Here is a 15405-nt window from a genome sequence, read left to right as displayed (position 1 = left end):
AGTTAAAAAAAGAAGTTACAAAGCAATCTATAGAACTTGACTCTGCTATTAAGTAGGCAGAAAGAAGGGGTTAAAAATGTCAAGTCTTACAAACATACTGATTCAGTCCTGTTCAGTTTATCTGTAACTCTAATAGTGTATGGAGTTGAACTCTGAAAGTTCTGGAACGTAAAAAATTTTTTTTTTTATTTTATCCATTGCTCTGAGGGGAGCACTGAGAAAGGAAGTGAGAGGGCACAGCTTTGAAGAACTGGCAATTTGGCATCTCCTCTCCCCCCTTTTCACTCCTCCCCCACTATCTTAGCTATTTGACCTGATTAAACAACTTTGGGATGGTAGCCAGATTTCTGTATACTGACGAGGCCCCTATTCATGATTTAGTGCGATTTCATCCACCCCGACCTTCCAGGCTGCCCAGTGGAAGCTTGGCTTCGCAGAAGTCTCCCGATTTTGTCAGGGGTTCGACAGTGAGGCGTTCGCACTGACTTGAAGCAGACAGAGACTCTCTGAACGCTTCGGGTCACATCGGATTATTCATTAGCAAATTCTTTTCACCTTCTGTCTAATCAGTTAAAGTTGACGCCAGAATCGCGTGTGCTACTCCCCGAAAGACAGCCTGGCAACACCCAGCCTAGGTTCCACAACTTCTGTCTAGTTACTCGCTTTCCTAGGGGTAGAAAGCGTTTGCAAAGTTCCCTTAAACCTCCCCTCCCCTAAGCCTAAAGGTCAGAGCGTCAGGCCCCAGTTAGCTCTCAAGCCAGCCGGAATCTGACCATTTTAGAAGTTTCTGGTGTGTTCGAGAACAGAAGAGGTGGTAGTGGGGAACCGCCAGAGTGACCACCGCGCATTACGTAACGAAAGCCCAGGCTGCAGGAGGGAGCGAGCCTGACATTGAGACATTGCAGGGGGAGGGGAGTTGCTGTTCTGGAGTCGCCAGGAACGGCGGCGGCAGTTCAAGAAACCAAGAGAGATAGGTGGCCGAGATAAAGACAACACTTCGGGAAGGAGAATATTAAGAAGCCGCAGGACCCGGAGTATTAGCAAACGGCAGGACACGTGTAGTAATTTGTTAGACGAAATGGCCGCCTTTCAACTTTTGCACGGGAACAAGGGGATTTGCCCTTTGGGGGATTAAAAACGTAACAGCAAAGCCAAAAGCTAATGAATGGGGTTCAGTGGTTTGTTGGCAATACTTAAATATTTCTGTCCAGGGCTTAAACATTTCTGTCCAGGAGCGCAACTCTCTGCAGTTATTTAGAAAGTAGGGATTCAGACCAAACTAAAATACTCTCCCGTGCGTCTCCACTTTCCTCAATCCGAAAAAGAGCTGCTCGCGCGGTACTGCCCCTTTAAGACCTGCTTGCTCTCGGGCTCTACAAAAGGGAGTGACCTCTGGGCTTTGACAGCTCCCCTAATAACTACCACCGTGCAGGCCCCGCCTACCTGGCGACCAGCCGCGCCGATTGGCCGGCGGGCCGGTATCCCGTGCTCTGATTGGCTCTCCGCTTCCCCTGAGCAAACCTTTAGAACTCCGAGACAGACAATATTCTGTTACATTGTAGCAAAATGGCGACTGTCATTCACAACCCCCTGAAAGCGTAAGTAAGACTAAAAAATGTACATATTCCGCGTGGTTTCAATTTGAAAAAAAAAAGGCGCCTTCTGCGGGCCGAGCGCTGCCTATGCACTGCGCTTGCAGGCGCCTACAGCCGCGGCGGGGCTTCTCTCTTTTCTTTCAGCTCTTACTTCTTCATCTTTTTTTTTTTTTTCCCCCCCCCAACGTGCAGAAATGTCAGGAGATGCAATTAACAAGAAGAAAATTGTTACATCTGTGTTCTTCTAAATTGGCGGACAGAGAGAGAGGGGTTATCGGCAGGGAAGCCAGGCGCTCCAGCGCTCTACAGCTAGGGGATCGTGGGCAGCTCGGGGACAGCACGGTCCCCTGAGTCCCCGGCTTCGCGGGGCGGTGAGCGTGGCGCGGGGGGCGGTCCTGCTGGGGGCGAGCGCCGGGCTGGGGCGGCCTGGGTGCACTTGGCTGAGCCCCGCGCCTCCGGAGCCCGCGGCCCCCGCCCCGCAGCTAGGTCCGCCGTGGTGAGCGGACCGCGGCAGCTCCGGAGTTTGCAAGGCGCTCTCCGCCTTCCGATCGCTTGCGGGGAGTTTGTGCAAACCTTCCGGAGTTGGGAGGACCGCAGGGGGAGCAGCGGGTCCCGGGAGCCCTGGGGCCCAGGTGGTTGCCCGGGGCTTTCCTGCCGGGGCAGCCCCCGGAGCGTGACGGCGCTTCGGGCGGTCGCCGGTGTGTCTCCGGGTGTGTTTGTGGGGGAGCTGGCTGTAGTAAATTAACGACTCCGGTTAACTTGGGGTTGATTTGGAGACCGGGAAGCTGCAGGTCTTATGAATGGTGTTCTCGCCTCCCCCGGGTGAAAAGCCGAGGCAGGCGAGAGGCAGCTTGGGGGCTCCCCGCCTGAGCGGGCTGCGTCTGCTCCCGGCCAGACGAGGGGCAGGTGCCTCTGGCCGCCGCCGGGAGACTTTGAGCGGACGCCCAGATCCGGGACGGAGGGGGCGGGCTGGGCGAGGACACGCGGGGGCCAGTCCCCGGGTCCGACAGCCAATTCCTACTCGCCTTCCTTCCCCCTCCTTTTTATCCTGGCTTCCTTCCTTCCTTCCTTCCAGTCGGTGGAACTGTTAAGCCGCCAAGTCCGCTCGCGATCGCGGAGCCGGGGGTGGCTTCGGAAAACTAGCGTCTCTCTAAAAGGGGTGCTATTGGCAGTAATGTTGGCAGAGGGGCGCTCCCTCCGGATCTCGGCGCGGCGTGGGTGGGTGGGTCTACGCGCCTGGGATTAGGACTTCCCAGCTGAAAGTCGCGGGCGAGGGGAGGGAGAGGTGCGCGTGGGGGCCGTTTCGTGCCGAATTCTCGCGGGTGCGTGGCGGATGCCACCCAGGTTCTTTCAACTTAGCGCATCCGCATCAGCACCCGGGGCTCCCCTAGGAGTTGAAAGCCAGGTTCGCACGCGGGGAGGCGGGAGGGCGGCAGGGGGTTCTTAACGCGAAGGAACGCGCGGGGAGAACGGGAGGTGTTTGCACCAGCTAATCTCCTATCGGTAATAGGGGAAAAGGGTAGGAATGTCCCAGATCTCGGAGTTTTAAATGTCTGTATATGTATTAACGCTGCTAAGAGGACACTGGAAGCTGAGGCTGATTACAGAGCAGCTCTCGGCTTCAGTTCTCGCTCGGAAGCTCGGATAGGATACGCTGCACTTGAACGCCACAGCGTTTCACCCAAGAAAGAAGATGTTTTATGGCAGAAAAAACGGGCGTAACTTCGCCGCATCCCCTCTCCTCGTCGCTAGCGCTGCCACACAGCTGATGCTGTGAGTTTTTACCGAACCCACAGCCGATTTGGAGTTTTCACATTTCCAGCCGAAAACGCATAGCGGGGCTGATGCCTCCTGGTAAACTGAAGTTAGATAAATCTATTTTCACATGTGCGCCAGGTTTGTTTCCTACTGGGAAAGCGGTACCCTAGTTATTACCCGGGAGCCCGCTTACGCGCGGGCGGGCGCAAGGTCTCTACACTCATTCCTGCCGCTCCAGTTTTTTGTTTTTGTTTTTTGGACCGCAGAAGGGTGCGTATTTGGGGAGGGTGTCTGTGTGGGGTGGGGTTAGAAGTGGGGAAAGGGACAGAGAAGCGGGCTGGTTATTGGAATTAGTTCTGAATTATTACACTTGTACTTTGTATAATTAGAAACAGTTGCAATGTGATGTATTTGTAATTCTGTGTCGCCATACACACAACATCCCAGCCTGCTTTTTCTAGGTGGCAGTTGAATGGTCATTTATAATTAGCCGCTCATTTTTTGCATCCCGACCCCTTTCCCTGGTGGTAAGGGTGTGTAAACAATACCCCCGACCAGCCGAGCCTCCTGCGCCCTAGATGGGTTTTAAACTGCTAACGCAGGAGCACGCATGTTGTTACTGCGAGACCTACAACATCTGCCTTTATTTTTAAAAACAACTTGTTTAATAGATCATCTTTATATGTTTCATTTGTTTTTAAAAGTTGCTGATCAGGAAACAATACACACGTGAATAAATTATGCATGGGCTAAATTAGAACAAAGCGCAGAGACACATCCAGCGGAAGGGATGGATCGGGGTGCTGGGAGGAGGGGAGCAGGGAGAAAGGTTTGGAGAGCTATGTTTTTATTCTCCTGTGTCCCTCTTGACAATGAAACGGAGCTGAACAACATCAGCATTTTCTCTGTGTGCGTTCTGAGTCTTTCTCTCCCTTCCCTTAAAAAAAAAAAAAAAAAAAGACCAACACTGAGGACGCCCCCTATAGAAACTGGTCACACAAAGGTTTCCTCTAGGATTGGGGGATAAAGTGGTGGTAGGTAATGTTCTGGGAAGAAACAAGCCCAGGTTTCATGCAACAACTCTGTAGGGCTCTGCCTGTGCTGAGTGTAGACCATTTTTCATTACACTAGCTTTTTCCACGTGGGACATTCAATAATTCAATAGCTTGAGTAACTGGAGGGCACAGTTTGAATCTCATTGCTTTGGGGTCCTCTGTAGGGCCCCAGGCTCCTGGAGCCACATGTCCTCTCTCAGCAGTTTAGCTTTCTTCTGCCTGTCTTTGATCTCCCCTCAACTCCCTTTCTTATTCCTCCTCCTTGTACCCTTCACCCCCGTCCTCTCTGAAGTTGACAGCCTGGCTTTTCTGTCTGTTGTCGCCTTTAACATCTTATTACTGCCCAATAGGGTGTTAGAGGCAGAAACAGGAGCCGCCTGGACTGATCAGATCACAAAGGGGACGCGGCAGGTGGCTCCACAACCAAGCAGTCACATCTGGGCTGATAGAATTTAAAAGCATCGATGGACATGTATGATGTGTAAATAGGTATTGCACATTATTTAATTTAGCAGCTACATTGTCTGAGCCTAGATGTGTGAGTCACCCTTATTTCTTACATGTACATGCAAGATAAGGGCCATGTAGTGAAGTAAAAGGCCATGTTATGTAGGTAACATAAATATAGATTTGATAAAGGTCTATGTGTAAGTCCGCCACATTACCTATCGTATTCTGGTTGATTTCTACATACCTAGGAAACATAAAGCTTTTTTTTTTTTTTTTTGCCCTGCTATATCCTTTTTTTGTTTTTGCTTTTAATATAGATTCTAATCTTATTTGATATTCTACTTCAGGTTAGCTAGCCTCCCCCAAATCTGCTGTCAACACTTTAAACAACTTACTCTTTTATTAAGTTATCAAAACCCTGGTTTGTATGCACTTAACTGGGAATGTCTGCCACCTTCTGCCAGACTGGATTATACACGTATATATCTATTATACTAATTGCCTGCTTAGAAAAGAATAACTGTTATTATTATTTAATTATTCCATATAAGCCAATAGGGATTTACCCCAAGTAACTATTTGTTTATAAATAATGAGAGCAGAAAACTATTTGGTCATGCTTGTAACATGTGAACATACAGATACGTAATTATATTGAAACTTTTTTGTAAGGCGTTTCCCTTGCTTGGTTGGAGGCATGGTTTTATATCTCTGTTTTGTTATTAAGGACACAGCTCTGAGAGAAGCAAATATACTTACTCAGCCAAGGTCAAGCAGCTGGTCATGTGCATAGATGGACCTCAGATCTTCGTCTTTTTATACATTCTATGATCTGGAGACAGTGTATTCTAATCTAAAGTCGTTTTGTGCCTGTGAAAGTTGTGTAATTGTTGCCACTTAGAAGCCAGACTTCACTCTTGCTGTGACACTCAGTTTAGATATCAGAGAGGATGGTGTAGGGGGGACACATTCCTGGTTCTAATCTCCTTCTGGCTCTTTCTGTTGGGGTGGGAGGACGTGGGTAGGTACTAAATGGGGAACATTGCAGTTGGGAATTTGTGAACTTGCAGCTTTTTATGGGCATTATTTTAGCCCCTTATGAAAAAGGACCCTCAGACATTTTAAGCTGACATATGCCTAAGAACCAACTTCTGCATCTGCTTATGGTTGCCACTGGAAAAAAAAATCCTTAAATTTTCCAAACTTCGTTAGCACACATTATTTTTCAGTGGGAAGAATGTCTGGTTTGGATGAGATGCCCATAAAGGATATTAATTTCTGCCAGAACCCAAATGAAGGCATCGTCACAGGTTAAACCTCTGAAAATTGCCCGACCTGCAGACCACCTGGGAGACATCCAGAGGTCTCCAGTTGAATGGGAGCTGCTCAGTTCCATAAAATGGGCAGGAATTCAGAGGCAACTTAATTGGAGACTCCTTATCCTCCTTTGTCTTTCTGGAATCATGCAGGTAGCTGAAATTTAGGCACATCTGAGAAACACCATAATGTCTAAAGCTGTTCCAGAACCACCTGCTCAGATCAAGGCAAAAAATAAAATGCCACGGTCAACAGGCTTTGTTCTGAGCCTGTGCCAGGAAAAGAAAGGAAACTGAGGCTGATGTTTCAGTTTTGAAAGTGCAGCCATGCTGATTGTAGTGGTGCTGGGGGTGGGTCATAAAAAGGCACCAGAATCCAGGCCTGTTTATTATCCCAACCTCTGTAAAGTAACTTTTGTGGTTTCTGAGTGTTCTGAAAGTCACTAGAAGACAGAAATGTAGCCCAATGTGGCAGGCCCCTGGCCAAAGAAGTGCCACACCACTGAAATAGTTTTTGCCCAGCCAGGGTTTTCCAGCAGGGGCCTATGTAAGCATGACCCTAGCTTTAAATAATCTTTAAACATGTAGGTATTTAACAAGAAAAGATAAAAGAGTGGCCTGGGGTGGGGGTGGGGAGAGGATAGGTAAGTGGATAAAACCACTGTGTGGTCTGGAACTCTGAAAAGATGATTGTTTAACAGCAAGAGAGACTGATATTATGATCTACTGCAAGTTCCAAAGTTTTCTTTAGTTGTGTGAGCAACTGGGGAGAGATGACGTGTTGTGGTGTTTTTGTAATTTGTTTCTCTTATTGGTCCGGTTACTAGTGTTTCACAGTCTGTCAAACCATATGGATGAATGGAGCTAGCATCATAAAACTGTCACTGAAAGAAGGTTTTTGAAGCCTGTGATTTGCATCAGAGTTTTAAAAGTAGTGGTTAGGAGGTGTTTTGGCGGGGGGTGGGAAAAGAGGAGCAGCCTGTGGTGGGAATTTCTAGGTTGTGTGTTTGTGAATAGTAGTAATGGGTGGGAGTGGCAAGGGAAGAGAGAAGCCTTGAGGAGACTAAGATTTAGGGGGTTGTGTTTGGAAGCAGGGAGGGGCAAGGGGATTAAGCTCAGAGCTCCTGATAATGGGGTTCAAATAGCCCACACTGAGTCCTGCACTATCCAGGCCTTAGTTAAGAGCCCAAGGAACAGTGATGGCACATGTCTAATCCCCCTTGTGGTCATCTCATGTTGCTATGAAATGAGTGAGTTTTTTTCATTGTTATTCATTTTGAAAATCTGCTGTTTGTATTAACTTCAATTGGAAGCTCCACCAGAGAAGGTTTTTCAGTACCCAGACTTTCACCTGCCATCAGTGTGGCCCTGTCTCAAACTCTGTCCCTCTTCCACATTTGTTTCTCACCAGTGGCTTTTCTTTTGTAGCTTCAGAGTAATGGGGGAGAAAAAGCTCTGGGAGAGGATCCCAGAGATCTGAGCTCTGTTTTCAGCCCTACCACCCACTAACTATGCGATCTTAGACACAGAACTTCTCTGAGCTGCATATTCCTTGTCTTTAAGATGAGGGTGATGCCCCTTGATTGCCAAAATTCCTCTCAAGTCAAAAACCTGTGGCTCTCACTATGGTTAATTAGGATGAGGAGGATAGTTAGGATCCAGTGTTCAAATTCTTCCTTGTTTTTATTTTATTTATTTATTTTAAAAATAAATTTATTTATTTATTTATTTATGGTTGCGTTGGGTCTTCCTTGCTGCACGCAGGCTTTCTCTAGTTGAGGCGAGCAGGGGTTACTCTTCGTTATGGTGCACGGGCTTTTCATTGCAGTGGCTTCTCTTTGTTGTGGAACATGGGCTCTAGATGCGTGGGCTTCAGTAGTTGTGGTACGTGGGCTCAGTAGTTGTGGCTCACGGGCTCTAGAGCACAGGCTTAGTGGTTGTGGTGCACAGGCTCAGTTGCTCCCCGGCATGTGGGATTTTCCCCGAGCAGGGCTCGAACCCGTGTCCCCTGCATTAGCAGGCAGATTCTTAACCACTGCACCACCAGGGAAGTCCCCTTTCTTGTTTTTAAAGTGTGGCTCTAAAGGGGAGTTAAGACTGGTAGACTCTTCCGTAGTTTCATCTTCTCTGATCCAGTCTTGCCACATTATGCTACCATTTGGGGTTCTAATCTCTCCCTTCTCAGGGCCCAAGCCTGGGGACCAGGTGGTGGCCCATTTAGAATGTGGACTTTTCTTCTGATTATCCCTTTTGAACACTTTTCTTCTCATTAGCACTCCAACTAGAGGATGGAAAGAGAAGTGGGAAAACTAATTAGCCTATTTTGTTGTTTACAAGCACTGAGATAAAGTTTTTGGTTGTGCAAAAAGACTGGAATTATTGAGAACATCTATCTTTTTCTTCCTCTTTTCTTTAAATGTATGGAGGGAGACAGGGAACCAAGCAAAAGATTTTTCTTCTCTGGATTTCATTTATCTACAGTCTCCTTGGAACAGCCCTCCCCTCTACCACGGCGCCCATCCCAATTAACATGGAAATAAAGTGCTTATTTCACTTCCATCTGGGCAGCTGCAGTTACCTGACTGTTCAGTGAGGCGAAGCATGTGGGCCTGTACTGATGTCTCAGTCAGCTTCCTCTGTTGTATCCCATGATAACTGCTGAGGAAATGGAGGTGTCTAGCAGACCCACAGAGCCTGGCCATACCCAGGTGGGTATTAGCAGTGTCTAAATTGGAATTCACTGCCTCTCATTCAGTGACATGCCTCCAGAACATCCCAGATTCTTCTGGGGGCGTTATTATCAGGCTTTCCTTTGTTTGGAAGCTCCCTTGGCAATTTTCTACAAGTCTAAAGGAGGAAGGGGGGTTGTAAAACCTATCAGAGAATTCATAAAAGCCTAAACTGTGAGAGGTAAAATGAAAGAAAAAACAAAATGGTCACCCTGACCTCCAGCATACAGAGGCAGCCCCTTAAATTTTTTTTCTACTAGTGGGAAGATACACATAACATGTATATTTAGCATATATGACATGTAGATGTACCATCTTAACCACTTGTAAGTGTCAGTTCACTGGTATTAAGTACATTCATAATGTCGTGCAACCATCCATACTATCCATTCCCAGAATTTAAAAAATCATCCCAAACAAACTCTGTACCCATTAAACAATAACTCCTCATCCTCCTGCCGCCCCCATTCCAGTCCCTGCTAGCCACCATTCTGCTTTCTGTCTCTATAAATTTGCCTATTCTAAGCATCTCATATAAATGGAATCATACCATCTTTGTCCTTTTGTGACTGGCTTATTTTGCTTAGCATAATGTCCTTAAGGTTCAGCTTTGTTACAGCATGTGTCAGAATTTCCTTCCTTTTTATGGCTGAATAATATTCTATTGTATGTATATATGCCTTATTTTGTTTATCCGTTCATCCAATGATGGGCACTTGGGTTGTTTCCACCTTTTGGCTATTGTGAATAATCCTGCTATGAACATGGGTGTGTAAGTAACTATCTGAGTCCCTGCTCTCAGTTCTTTTGGGTATATGCCTAGGTTCCCCTTCATTTCTAGACTTATTAAAACCCAGGAAGTACATTTCTAGATAGTACAGGCAACTCCCTCCTTGTAAACTTAAAAAAAAAAAAATACTGGTAGTATCATAGAACTCAACCTTTTAACCCCCCTCCCCCGTGGAACAACCACTATTTTGGGGAGGAGGAGTAAATGCCCTGGGAACCCAGAGACTCACTTCTCTCATCCCCAGCCACAAGGATTGCCTTCACTTTGTCCCCCTAACCCCAACCCTTTGAGGGCAGTGACTCCCTGTGGGGGTCAGGGTTTGGGTTTGGGGGAGCTCCAGAAGCTGCAGCAGTAGTAGTTACCTGGTGAGGCTTGGAGTGAAGGTTTCCTAGGCAGAGTGGAGGTTTCATCTGGCAACAGGGGTTCAGGTGGAAGGAGCACCTGGGATGACAGGACAGCTTGAAAGTCAAGAGGTAGTAAATCTGGCCTATTTTTTCATAAGGTGAGAAAGGCTTGTATCTCCTTTCGCTTCCCTTCCCTGTACCCAGCCCTGCTTACCCCCTGCAAGGGGCCCAGATGAAATAATAGATGTGAAAACATTTCAGAAGGTGTAAAGTACAAATGTGAGGTGTTACTAGAACTGCAAAGTTTCTCGTAGCTAACTGAGGCCTTCTCAGAGAGTCAGCAATGTCTCATAAACATTACTATATTAAAACTAAAATAAAGGAAAAGATCCTGGCATTACACATCATATCTAATCATTGTTTCTCAGTAAATGCAAAGCCTCACTCGTCCAGCTGTGTGTAAATAGCCCTGGGATCTCAGTGGGGTTTTTTACATCGTCTGGGTTTGAAATAGGTGAGAATATGAGCTCAAGGGAAGCCCTCATTTCATTTCCCACTGTCAGCCGTGTACTGAGTCCACCCGTGGTCAGAGGAATCAGACGCTGGCGGGCAGAGGGAATGCTCTCCTGGAACTTGGGCTCTGGTCATCAGCCAGTCTCTGGCTCCTCCTTCTATCAAGAAGACTCCAGGGAGGGAGAGGGGGTGACCGGGGGGCTGGGGTTTAAATCTGCTTGTGAGCAAGGAGGGTGTGCTGTTGACATAGGGGGTCAGCGGCAAGAATGGGTTCTTTATACAAGCGTAGACTATGGACAGCATGGTGGCGAGGGTCAAATCTCAGAATGACAGAGTTATTTGCCAGCCTTGGAAATGCTTCAGATCCAAGCTTGCTGCAAACCCACAGCATTCCTGTACTTTATAAAGGCAAATTAAGTGAGAAACGTCATCCCTACTCCCATTATCCTCAACCAAGGACTCTTTACATATCTCTGTTTGCTGCTAGTTGAGCTCAGGGAGAACTGTCTCACCCTCTTTGGAGCTTTCTTCATCCTGTCCTGGCCAATTCTGATTGCGAGCCTGCCCCTCGCAGCTAAGCGGCATAGAGCCCCCCTCCCTGCATCTAGGAGCTTCCACTCCAACGAAGGCCTCCAGTCCGTTTCTCCTTCCAGACCCCTGTTCTTTGGCAGGGCAAAGTAAGTGCTTGTAAACCGGGAGGTGGACTGCTCCCTTAGGCTTCTAGTGAAACCACTGTCAGTTGCGGGGTGGGGGGGAGGGCGGAGGCAATGTGGTGCTGGAGGTGGGGGAGGGCAGGGTGGATGGGGTAGTTGAAGTGGAGAGAATATATTCTCTCCTGCTAATTATTTTCCCCGAGGACTTAGCCAATGCAGAACCATCTATTATTGTGGGAGTGCTCTATGGTGGTTTTGCCTGTGATGAATGCTAAGTGGAAACAAGCAAGAAAAATTAACAGGCGGCTGCTTCTGTCCACCTAATTAAAATGCATATCCAAATGCATAATTCCTTATGTTTCCCCATGCACACACCCCCTTCCAGTCCCAATTCTACGGAGGAAAAAAAAAAACACTTTCTCCCAATCATTTCTCTTGATTATATTTCCATCAAGGAAGAACTGGAGGGTTCCCTTAGAATAGAGAAGGGCCGTTTTTGTAATACACTAAAATCGCTGTTTTTCTTTTCTTTTTTTTTTTTTTACTTAGATTGGCCCCCAAAGTTCTGAGCTCTTTTTTGTTTAAAATGAAGAACAAAAACTTTATCTGACTGCAGAGAAAAGGGGGAAGGAAGGAAGTAGAGAAAGAAAGGAGGAAAAAGAAAGAAAGCAAGAAAGAAAAAAAAGAAAGTTTCCACAATTTCCACTGACCTTTTAGTTTTGCGCTAAAAGTCTGGCTTGGATCAACAATGAGAATTTTGAAGGTCTTTTTTATCTCCTCTTCCTCTTCATTTCTTTCCCTGACTTTGCACTGCTTCCCCCAACCCCCAAAACAAACATAGCCCAGGGTTTTGCAGAGAGATTTTAGAAGAGGCATCTACCTGTGCAGATCAGGTAGAGAGAAGAAACAAAAGCCTCTGCATCTGGGGCAAGATCAGAGATGCTGACATCATGGTCCCAAGTATGTCTTGAATCAAACAAAAAATATCTCTTCACCCTTATCTTCCTCACTTTTTGTTCACCCGAATGATCATTTTCTCCCCCCTTAGAAGAACAACTTTATTCAGTGGTCATAAAATATTTAATAAGACACGAAACTTAAGTCACTGTGTTCAACTGGATGTCACTGCCATCTCTGCAGCAGCCCCCCTCCCCCGGCCAGCAACCCCCCCGCACCCCACTCCTGAAGCCCCCTGACTGCCCTCCACAGAAGCCCCAGCTGTTGATTTATCAGGGCCGGCTGGCTCAGCAGTGCATGGAGATTGCTTTTAATTAACTCTCTTCATTTTTCCCAATCTTCAGGGAGCAGCAGCCCTTTAATGATTTTAATATTTTATCTGGATTTATATCCGCCTTATTTGTTGTTGTTTGACTTCCGCATTTGTTCTTCCTGAGTCGCTTCCTGACTGATGTATTTGTTTGCCCCTTCCCCCTGGCCCCCAAGACCTTCCAGGAGAACGGGTTCTGAAGAAGGCCCAAGCTTTCTTTCCACCATTGCACAGGGAGAGGTGCCTAGTGTTGGCCAGTGCCATGATTTGGATTAGAACTTTCATCTTAGGAATCCCAGTCTCACCTGACTCAGCAGAAGGAGTTTCTGAGCTTTTCATTAAAGAAAAAAAAAAAAATCTGAATTTTAGAAAGTGAGGTCTCTTTGCCTCTTTGGTGCTTGCTGCCTCTGTAAGGGAGTGAGCTGCCCTGGAGAGCTGGATAAAAACTGCTTCCTGGGTCTGGAGATCTGTCATCTTGCTCACCCCAACCTGGCGTAGTTCAGTGGAACTGCTGGAGGATGATGACTTCAGGGCAGGGCTGGATGTAGGTGCAGTCAAGTCTTCCTGCCACTTTCTGCATCTTTAGATATGGCTGGGATTTGCTCAGCAGCTGCTCAGAAGAGTAATTGTAGGTACGGTCTGAAAGAGGACCTGCAGAGGCACCAATTGCTTTCTCTATTTGAGGCTGCCTGCTCCCTCAGCCCTCGGTTCCCTGTTTCTGTGCCCACTTCTTACACACCACCATCTGAACACCTTCCCACCCCCTCTTCCAGCTTCCTTTTGGCTGCAAAGTCTGCTTCTTCCCCCAACAGTCCCAGAGAGGCCTGGCAGACAAACTTGCGCGGGGGCTAGTTTTCAGAACCAGCTTGCCCACAGAATGCCCTTTTGGCATCTCTATTTGGTGATGTGTCTTCAGGGTTATTTGTTGCTAGGCAACTGCCAACTAAAGTTTGAGCCTGATCTGGGATTGCAGTGAATTGCCCTGGGTGACTTGTATCCACATTTAGGGACTTGGCTTTGCAATCCTGTGAACAGGAAGTTGAGAAGGTATTTTTCCATGTGCCTTTATGGAAAGAGGTATTGGTTTGTAAAATCTAGCCCACTGACTGGCACAGGAATGTCTGTACACACAATGTTTGTTTTGATGATGAAAATGGCGATTTCTTCCCATCTCCTTGTATTCATCCCTTGAGCTCTGCTAATTCTGAAAACCTGTGATATGTCAGGTACTAAGCTATCTTCAGGGTACAGAGACAGAAAACCATGGCTTCTACATCACAGTTTGGTGTTCAGGCAACTCAATGTCGTATTGAGTGTTTCTTTTTCACTTTTCCTTGGCAATTACAGGCCCTTTTGAGAATCCTATGAAAGTTCTGGATCATCTCCCCAGAAAAAATGCAGATAGGTTTGAACATCTGCCTATGGTTTTATGGGGTTCACAGACTTTGAGGAGCCCATCAGCGGATGCCCTAGAGTTACATGGGCTCCAGGTTAAGAACCTTAGAATGAGCGATGTGGGTGAACTTGTTACCCTGAAAGGATGCTTCTGTATCCCTGCTCAGACAGGTGGCACCATTCCCACTTCCCCTATAGTCTTACCAAACTGCTTGTGGCTCCCCAGCCCTATCCTGCCCCAGAGGCACATGACAAACATCTACCTGCTCATCTTCCAGACACTTCAAAGTCCCCTCTTCCCTGGCAAAGCCCTTGCTGACCCTCAGGTAGAATTGGCCACCCCTGTCCTTGGCCCCATAGTCCCAAGCATACTCTTCTCCCCCCGCCACTGAAATACTTAACGCTGGTTGGTTAGAATGCAAGGCCTTGGAAGACTGGGAGGGTGGCTGCCTGTGCCTTTCTATGCCTATAGGATCAGCATAGCAGGCGCTTAATAAATGCATGTGGAGTAACTGAGCAAATGAAGCCAGCAGGCTCTTCCCGCCTAATTTGCTTCTAGCTCTTTAGAGTCGACTTGTTTCTCATTCTCTCCCTGGCAGGAGTTTGGAAAAGGCAGCAGAATTCCTCTCCCCAAATTCTTCAATTTCAGTAGTCGGAAAATAGGCACAAGCTTGCCTTGCTTGCATGTAGCGTGTGAGGCTGTGATGATTGTCAGCGCCATTTATTCTAGCCCTTTGTCTCCTTACCACTTCATCCTTGTGGATCTAAAAAACTTGGCTTTCCTTCCCTTTGGTCTTGGGAATTAAAGGCGAGTCTTTTTGCTCTGTCCTCTTTCAGGGGCTAAGTAACCCAGGGCTTGTGACTAGCCACTGATAAATCAACCACACTTTTACTAAGTGCCTACTATATGCTCAGCTGTGTATGGGATTTTCTTTAGCCTTAGGTATACCTGAGGACTTCTATGGGTTTTTAAGATGGAAGAGACCAGAAGGTGCAGGTACTATAATGGTTTAACCCAAAGTTGGGATCTGGTGAGAGTCTGTTGCCTGTCCTACTGAGCTTTGGAGGTAACTGTGGCCCAGTCACTGTTTTCAGATAGATATTCTTTGAGAGAATTTCCTATACTTTCATAATGCCTACATAGATATAACTTTCCCTATGACTCTCTCCCAACCATGTTCAGTGCAGGTAAATTCATGTGACCATGAAACAAAAAATGATGTCCTGGGGATCATGTGAGGGCCTTTATTCTTCATATTGAGAGAGAGAGAAATCTCTATCCTCATAACTTTTGCATGTCCTCTTGCTGCTTTTCGACCCTCCAGAACATTCAGTGTTGGGACCATGTGGAGGAAGACACCACCCTGGAGAGGCCATTCTGTGTCAGAAGGAAGGTGAAGGCCAGAGGTGGAGACAGGCTATTCAAGTCAAGTTTTAACTCAGATTCTCGTCCACTAGACATCCTTCAACGTGGAGAGCTAGAAAAAGTGCTGATGGTGCACGAAGTATAGGCTGGAGGAGCAGGATTGTACCAAAGTGT

The 15405-nt window shown here is 47.1% G+C and overlaps 1 protein-coding gene across 1 annotated transcript in view; it reads left to right on the top strand.

Moving 5' to 3' along the window:
• The first annotated feature begins 1552 nt into the window (after positions 1-1552).
• Positions 1553-15405, top strand: part of DPF3 (double PHD fingers 3) — a 244019-nt gene continuing 230166 nt past the window's right edge. The window contains exon 1 of the mRNA XM_057542703.1: positions 1553-1598. Coding sequence (XP_057398686.1) covers positions 1567-1598 — 32 coding nt within the window. The 5' untranslated portion in view covers positions 1553-1566. The remainder of the gene's footprint in view (positions 1599-15405) is intronic.

The sequence above is a fragment of the Balaenoptera acutorostrata genome, chromosome 3 (genome assembly GCF_949987535.1).
Source record: "Balaenoptera acutorostrata chromosome 3, mBalAcu1.1, whole genome shotgun sequence".
In the NCBI taxonomy this organism is placed as follows: Eukaryota; Metazoa; Chordata; class Mammalia; order Artiodactyla; family Balaenopteridae; genus Balaenoptera; species Balaenoptera acutorostrata.
Note: the sequence above shows the minus strand (reverse complement) of the source record. Positions and strands in the feature narration are given on the sequence as shown.